The 7,869-nt window shown below is 51.5% G+C and overlaps 1 protein-coding gene across 1 annotated transcript in view; it reads right to left on the bottom strand.

Annotated features, from left to right (window-relative positions):
* Positions 1–7,869, bottom strand: part of LOC104990001 (WD repeat-containing protein 64-like) — a 37,740-nt gene that overhangs the window by 23,988 nt on the left and 5,883 nt on the right. The window contains exons 8-11 of the mRNA XM_010841880.1: positions 6,985–7,058; positions 4,764–4,894; positions 533–600; positions 60–211 (exon numbers count right to left, since the gene is read on the bottom strand). Coding sequence (XP_010840182.1) covers positions 60–211; positions 533–600; positions 4,764–4,894; positions 6,985–7,058 — 425 coding nt within the window. The remainder of the gene's footprint in view (positions 1–59; positions 212–532; positions 601–4,763; positions 4,895–6,984; positions 7,059–7,869) is intronic.

Raw genomic sequence — 7,869 nt, forward strand, 5'->3', positions numbered from 1 at the left:
TGGGAAACGGGAACTTATGGGCCGGGGGGCGTCAGGGCTGGGCTCCCCCAGGGTGACACCTTGTCCTTGGAGACGCTGAGGAGGATGCTGCTGTCCTTGCTGTTCACAACGATGTGTGTCACCGAAGTCTGATGCCCCTTCATCATCCACACGGGCTTTCTTGAGAAGAAGGGGTTCCACAGGCGGATGAGGGGATCATAGCCACCAGTCACTGGAGTTGAAAACCGGGTATCAGCCACTAGGGGCTTGTGCTGGGACCTTGTCCTGGACAGGCCTCAGACTCCAGCCAGATGACAGCTGCTGTTACGACCCATACCTGCCCTCCCCACCCCATCCCCTCCACCACCAAGCCAAGCAAGCCCGTGTCACCACTCCACCCCAGGTGCCCATGAGCGGGCACCGGAGCGGCCAGAGGCCAGATGCCAGATGCCACGAGGCCTCCCCCTCAACTCTAATAGGTCGCACACCCTCAGCAGCCCTCACCCTCATTCTGCCAGACCAGCACCTTCCACGTGATACAAAGGTTACTTACCCAGGACGTTCTTGTCTGGGCAGTAATCGAAGCAAAGAATCCCTTTTCTCAAATTCAGCACGGACACCCTACAACAGCAAAGGAGGCAGGGGTTCCGGGAAGGTCAGGGAGAAAGTCAAGCCCAATGGCCTCACAGGCCCCAGAGCCCTAGAAGCTCTGTGCCTTTGCGCGTGCTATTCCCTCATGTCCACACATCCTGCCCCACCAACTCTTTCTATTCAAACTCTCCCTTGAAAACTCAACTCTAGGCCTTTACTGGTGGCACAGTGGATAAGAATCATCCTGACAACGCAGGGGGTATGGGTGGATCCCCAGTCCAGGAAGATCCCACATGCTGTGGAACAACTAAGCCCGTGCGCTGCAACTACTGAGGCCCGTGCACCTCCAGCTTGTACTCTGCAATAAGAGAAGCCCCTGCAACGAGATGCTCCCGCACTGCAGTGAAGAGCAGCCCTCACTCACAGCAACTAGAGAAAGCCCGCACATAGCAACGAAGACCCAGCACAGCCATAAGTAAATGAACTCAACTCCAGCATGTTCTCAACCAAACTTGGCCCTGAACTGCTCCTCTGCCACTACCCGGGGGCCTAAGCCTGGTTATCACCGTAGAGGCTCCCTCTCCTGAATTCCCATTATTCAGCCAAGCCCCAAATCCTCTTTGCCCACATCCCACCAGGGCCCAGGCCCCCTTCACTTCTGTATCAGCCTCCTGGGGTGGGGGGCTCTTAATCTCCTGCCTTTCTGCCACTTCCCTGTGCTCCCCACTCCACAGCCAGAAGGATTCCTCTAAAACTCAAAAGTTCAAGAAAAGCATATGAAATATCTGTGTTGTCAAACCAGATATATCTCCCTCCACACTGAATGTATGCAAAGAAATATTCTGGAAGAACTGTCACAAAATGTTACTAGAAATTATTTCAGGCTGATTCACCCATCTATTCAAGGAAGGTTTCCCAGTTCCTATGCCCTTCCAGGATGAGCAGACAGGATGCTCCTGCCTTCACTGGAGCTTCCCTTCTAGAGGAAAACCACCTGAGAGAGTAAAGAATAGAGAGACAAGGAAATGGGCATGTACACATCATGGCAAGTCCTGCAGGGAAATAAACAGACCGCTGGAGGAGACCAGGTCTGCAGGAGACTTCTGTGTGGAGAAGAGATTGGAAGGTCAGGGTATGACTCAGGGAAGAAGTCCACAAGGCCACTCCAGAGGCAGAATTTGGGTTGACAGTGCCGGCCCCACCTGCAGAGGCCATGCCCCAAGAGGGCATCACCTAACTCACTGGAAAAGACCCTGATGCTGGGAAAGATTAAAGGCAGGAGGCGAAGAGGATGACAGAGGATGAGATGATTGGAAGGCATCATGGACTCAGTGGACATGAGTTTGAGCAAGTCCCGGGAGTTGGTGATGGGCAGGGAAGCCTGGCGTGCTGCAGTCCGTGGGCTCGCAGCACTGAACTCAACTGAGAGACTGAACAAGAGCAGTCAATGGTGTCACCTGCTGGCCAGGGTGTGTACTGCACTCACACATGAAGAAACGGGGTATGTGCATATGTGTATAACTATATATTCTGCAACCCACCCCTAAAATAAATCTCGATGTCCACTCCTGGCGGACTCCAGGCCACCATCGTGTGTGCCCTGAATTAATACAATGGCATCCTTACTGGTGTCCTTATTTCCCCTCCTGCCCATATACAGCTTCCCTCTTAGCTCAGTGGGTAAAGAATCTGCCTGCAATGAAGGAGACCCGGGTTAATTCCTGGGTCAGGAAGATCCCCTGGAGAAGGAGACAGCAACCCACTCCAGTATTCTTGCCTAGAGAATCCCATGAACAGAGGAGCCTGGCAGGCTGCAGTCTATGTGTTCACAAGAGTTGGACACGACTTAGCGACTTATACCACCACGACCACCACTTGCAACAGAGCAGCCAGAATGATGCTCTGCATGTCAGACCACACCATTCCTCTGCCCAGAACCATCCTAGAAACCTTGCCCATATCTAATTCCAAATAATAATAAAAAGATGTTTTTGAGACACTTGGGTAAAGATTAACTTGGATAGTACTAGGAATATTAAAGTGTTAGTTGCTCAGTTGTGTCCAACTCTTTGCAACCCCATGGACTGTAGACCACCAGGCTCCTCTGTCTATGAGATTTTCCAGGCAAGAATACTGGAGTGGGTAGCCATTCCCTTCTTAAGGGGAATCTTCTCAACCTAGGGATCAAACTTAGAAAGCATTACACTATTTCTCTACTTCTATTTGTTTAAAATCTTTCATAAAAGGAAAAATGTTTCAAAAACAAAACAAACAAACAAACAAAAAAAAACAGGCAGACAGGACCAATGCAGGCCTGGGGGCAGGAACATGCTTGAACCACGAGGGGGCCAGTGTGGCTAGAGTGGGAAGACAGCAGGGCCAGCCACCGAGGCCCTCGTGGTCACAACGCAGTAATCCCCATGACAGCCTCCTGCCACTGAGACCCAATAAAACAAGAAGCTGAATGAAAGACATATCACCAACATGAGGTAATACTCCCACCAAATCAGAGGAACCAAACAGACAAACCAGCTGCAAGCAAAATGCCACCACACCACTCCACTCAAAGCACAAAAGCAAGATGGAAGCCTCCCCACCACCTCAGGCATATGCTCCCCTCCTCCAGCCTAGAGTTAGTTCCAGGACTTGAGGACTGGATAAGGGAGCGGGGAGAGGAGGGGGCCCCACAAGATTCCAGATTCATTGATGTTTGAATCTTCTTTACGTATATACATATACCTGTATGACTAACAGCTGATTTTATTTTCTTGGCTGCACAACGCAGTTTGTGGGATCTTAGCTGTTCAATCATGGATGAAACCTGGGCCCTCAGTAGCGAAATCGTGGAGAAGGCAATGGCACCCCACTCCAGTACTCTTGCCTGGAAAATCCCATGGATGGAGGAGCCTGGTAGGCTGCAGTCCATGGGCTCGCTAAGAGTCGGACACGACTGAGCGACTTCACTTTCACTTTTCAGTTTCATGCATTGGAGAAGGAAATGGCAACCCACTCCAGTGTTCTTGCCTGGAGAATCCCAGGGACGGGGGAGCCTGGTGGGCCGCCGTCTATGGGGTCACACAGAGTCGGACACGACTGAAGCGACTTAGCAGCAGCAGCAGCAGCAACCACTGGACCACGAGGGAATTCCTAACAGTTGATTTTCACAAAAAAAAGACAACAGAAGAAAATATTCCCTCCGGGGTAAAGGAATTAAACATGAAGGAAATATATTAGAACCATCTCCAAAGAATTAGTGTGGCCAACTACCGAACACAGACCACATGCGGTGCTCGCTCACGTAAGCCTTGAGGTAAGTGAAGGGCTATTATCGTCCCCTTTGGGAACAGGAGGAAACTGAGGTTCACAGAAGTAAAGCAACCCACATTCATCCCTTCACTCAGAAAACGTTTTTCTGACTGTATCATACTACGTGCCAGCCTTTGTGCTGAATTTTGTGTATAGATTGGTGGATAAAAGAGACCTTACATTTTTGCTGCTGGTGGCAATGCCAGAATGATTAAAACCAGACTCCATAAAAGTTCTCATCGCAGGAAAGGAAAAAAGGAACGTGTAACTGTGTGTGGTGATAGATGTTAACTAGACTTACTGTGATCATTTCACAATACATGTGTTTAGTCACTCAGTCATGTGCGATTCTTTGGGACCCCATGGAGCGTTGCCCGCCAGGCTCCTCTGTCCATGGGATTCTCCAGGCAAGAGTACTGGAGTGGGTTGCCATGCCCTCCTCCAGGGGATCTTCCCAACCCAGGAGTCGAACCCAGGTCTCCCACATTGCAGGTGGATTCTTTACTGACTGAGCCACCAGGGAAGCCCTCACAAATTATATATGAGTATCAAATCATTCTATTGCACACCTGAAACTTAATATAATATTATATGTCAATTTTCAAAACTGACAATCTCAAATTTAAAAAATGAAAAACAGACTCCAGAGCCCATATTCCAGCCACCACAGCCCACTGTTGGCTCTTAGGACATACAGTGATTCTTTGTACCCAGCCTGATCCACAGGCCTCTGTACTGCCCACAGGAGATGCCACTGTCCTGGAGGCAGGCCACCTCTCAGCAGGGATGGCCACGTGTGGCTGAACTGAAGCTGGCATCCCAGAGTCAGTGTCACCACCCACCCTCTCCAGACCCACCACCTCCACCTGGAGATGGGTGCCCCTTACTTGAGGCTGTCTGGGACTTTGGATGGCAACACTGTCAGCACCAGAGAGGACTTGTCAATGGCTGAACAGGAGGCCACCAGGTTCAGCTGGGGGATGAACTTGACCTGTTGACACCAGTTGAGGTGGAGAGCCTGGAAAGAGAGCGATGGTGGTGGAAGACCCAACTCAAGCACAGTCGTCCAGGCCCAGCCCCACCTCGTCCAGGCCCAGCTCCCAGAAAGTGGCAGAGATCGGGGGCTGGAAGGGCCAGGAGATCCTGAGTCTAGTGCTAGTGATCAAGGCTCTGGCAAAGTGCTCCGGCCCCGCAGTTCTAGCCCAGGTAATGTGACCAGGACAGTATGGCCACTAGTTGTCAATGGAACAGGTGAGAAGCACTGAAATCTCCTGTCACGTGAACTCTTATTTATAGATCAGAGGACAGGCTAGGTCAAATGCATACTAATACCATTCTCTGTGGCCCCATCCCAAGGTGGGAGGCAGGATGGGTCCAAGTCTGCCTAGTCCACAGTCCCTGTCATCCACCCTCATCCCTAGTCAACAGGGAGCCAGCGCTCCCCCACACCCGCCTTGTGTTTGTCAGGACGAGGTATGCAGAACACGAGGATGTTATCTGGTGCAACTTGGGTGGAAAAAAGGCTGCAACCCACAGGCCAAGGGCATGGCCTGGCTGGATGCACTCTGAGGTCTGGCCTTATGCTTGGCCTTCCAGTCAGGAGATTTTCCTCTCCAGGACAAGAATGGACAAGGTGACTGGAGGGGTCGTCAGGCACTGAGCTGGGTCTCACACGCGCTGTTTCACCAAGCACCTGTCACGGTCAAGGCTGGAGGATGATTTGATTACCAGTGGCTGACGAAGCGAGCAGTCATGCCTGCGTAATGAAGCCGCCATAGAAACCCAAAAGGATGGGATTCAGAAAGCTTCTGGGCTGGAGAACGCGTACAGGGAGAGTGGGGACCCAGACAGGGATGGGAGCTCCACCCCCACTTCTGCCGTGCCTTCTGCATCTCTGCCACCTGGCTGTTCCTAAATTACATCTTTTTATTTAAAACAAAAACAACGGTGATCTAGTGAAGTAAAACGTTTCTCGAAGTTCTATGAGCTACTCTGGCAAATTAATCGAACCCAAGGAGGGCAGTCATGGGAACCTCACTTATGCCGGTGGGTCAGAAGCACAGGTGACAGCCTGAACTTGCACTTGGCATCGGAAGTGGAGGGCAGTCTCGTGGGACCCTTAACCCGCAGGGTCTGAGGCTATCTTTGGGTAGACAGTGTTAGGATTGAGCTGAATTGTAGAAAAGCCAGCTCATGTCAGAGAACAGCTCAGAGGCATGGGAGAAAAACAGTCATTGTGACAGGCGCCACAGTCCTATATGCCAGGGGGTACCCGACCTCCAGGACCTAATGCCTGATGATCTGAGGTGGAGCTGATGCAATAATAATAGAAATAAGGTGCACAATAAATGAAATGCACTTCAATCACCCTGACACCATCCCCTACCCCAGTCAATGGAAAAACTGTCTTCTATGAAACCATTCCCTCATGCCAAGTTGGGGACCACTGCTATCAGCACTGCAGTGCAGGGATGAAGGCAGAGGTGGATGGCAAGCAGGGCTGTGCTAGGCTGGCTGCTTAGGACCCAAAGCAAACAGAGGGGTGCGTACAGTAAGTGGGGGGAGAACACAGTAGCCTAAAGGAATGGCACGTGCCAAGGCCCTGCAGTGCCAAGGGCTTCACACTCAGAGAACAGCAGTTTGCTGGCATTTCTGTGGCAGAGTGAGGAGAAGCAAGGTAGAAAGCAAGACCAGAAACAAGCCAGGGGCCAGAGCCCTTCCCATCCTGATGGTCGTGGGGTGCACTTGAGACTTTGTTCAAACAGGACAGCTCCTGGGATTTTGAGCAAAGGAGCGACCTGACTGTATTTCTAGCTCATGATTCTTTAAGTTGCTGAATGCAGAAAGCACCATATGGAGAAAGGAATTGGGCAATGGTGAGAAGCCACCCAGGAGGGGCCGCAAGGAAGGTGTTGAGAGAGACCAGCCTCGCCTGGGGATTCTGCAGAAAGAGCTGGCGGGATCCAGCAGGTGCCTCCACCCCCTTCCCCGGGGACCAGTGCCCAACGCCACAGACCCAAGGGCAGATCCACCTGCTGTATTTATTTCTGAGTGGTACATGTGTACAGCTAGTTACCATGGAAACAGCCAAGGAAAGAGCCCCCTTACCTTCAGACGGTAACTTCTATACATAGGGGACTTCTCACTTAGAAGCCTCCGGGTAGAAACGTTCATCCAGTTATCTGATAGGGGAGAAAATCAAGGCCCAGGTCACCAGGTCTTCCCATTTGCAGGACAAACAAGACCTCAAGAGCAAGACCCCTTGGGCTGGTTTGCAACTCCCATGCATCTCAAAAGGCTTTCCCATACAAATGCTCGCTCAAGCTTCCCTGTGTCCTGGCAAGTTCAGTGCAGACACTGAACTTGGCACCCAGGAAACAGACCTGAGCCAATAAACACTGCTGCTCAGAGTCCCCCTGTCAGCCCCTGGCAGAGCTGGAGCCAGATTTTAGAGACTCATCTCTCCCCTGTTGAGTCTCCATTAGAGAGCTCGGACTCTGCAGGAGCGGAGAATGAACTGAGATCCTGGGCTCTTATTCATTCTGAAAACAGTCATTTGGGAGTTTGTCATTCTGCTTCAAACTACATGCCCCATCTTGTCTGGCAAATACAAGTTCCAAGAAGAAGTTGCATGCATGCGTCGTAAAGCAAGCATGTCTGGAGCCTGCATGGTGAGCATAGCCCTGCCCCCACTTTCTCTCCTTCCACCTCTAGCAAATCCATGAACTGAATGTGCTCATCCCCATTTGAATAAGGGAACCGAGGCACAGAGAGGTTCAGCCACGGGGTCCAGGTCACACAGAGCTGGTCTGTCCAGCCCCTCCCAAGTCCACGCACTGCTGGATGCCCCTTCTTGTTTGTCCCCGGCCCTCAGGCAGCATGTGACATGGAAGGACTCCCATCCAACACTCCAGCCTCATCTGCCTCCCTTCCAATTAATTTCCTGTCCACCACTCAGCTCAAAGACCACCACAGCCTCCTGTGCCAATCTGC

The sequence above is a fragment of the Bison bison genome, unplaced genomic scaffold (genome assembly GCF_000754665.1).
Source record: "Bison bison bison isolate TAMUID 2011002044 unplaced genomic scaffold, Bison_UMD1.0 scf7180017864167, whole genome shotgun sequence".
Classification (NCBI taxonomy): domain Eukaryota; kingdom Metazoa; phylum Chordata; class Mammalia; order Artiodactyla; family Bovidae; genus Bison; species Bison bison.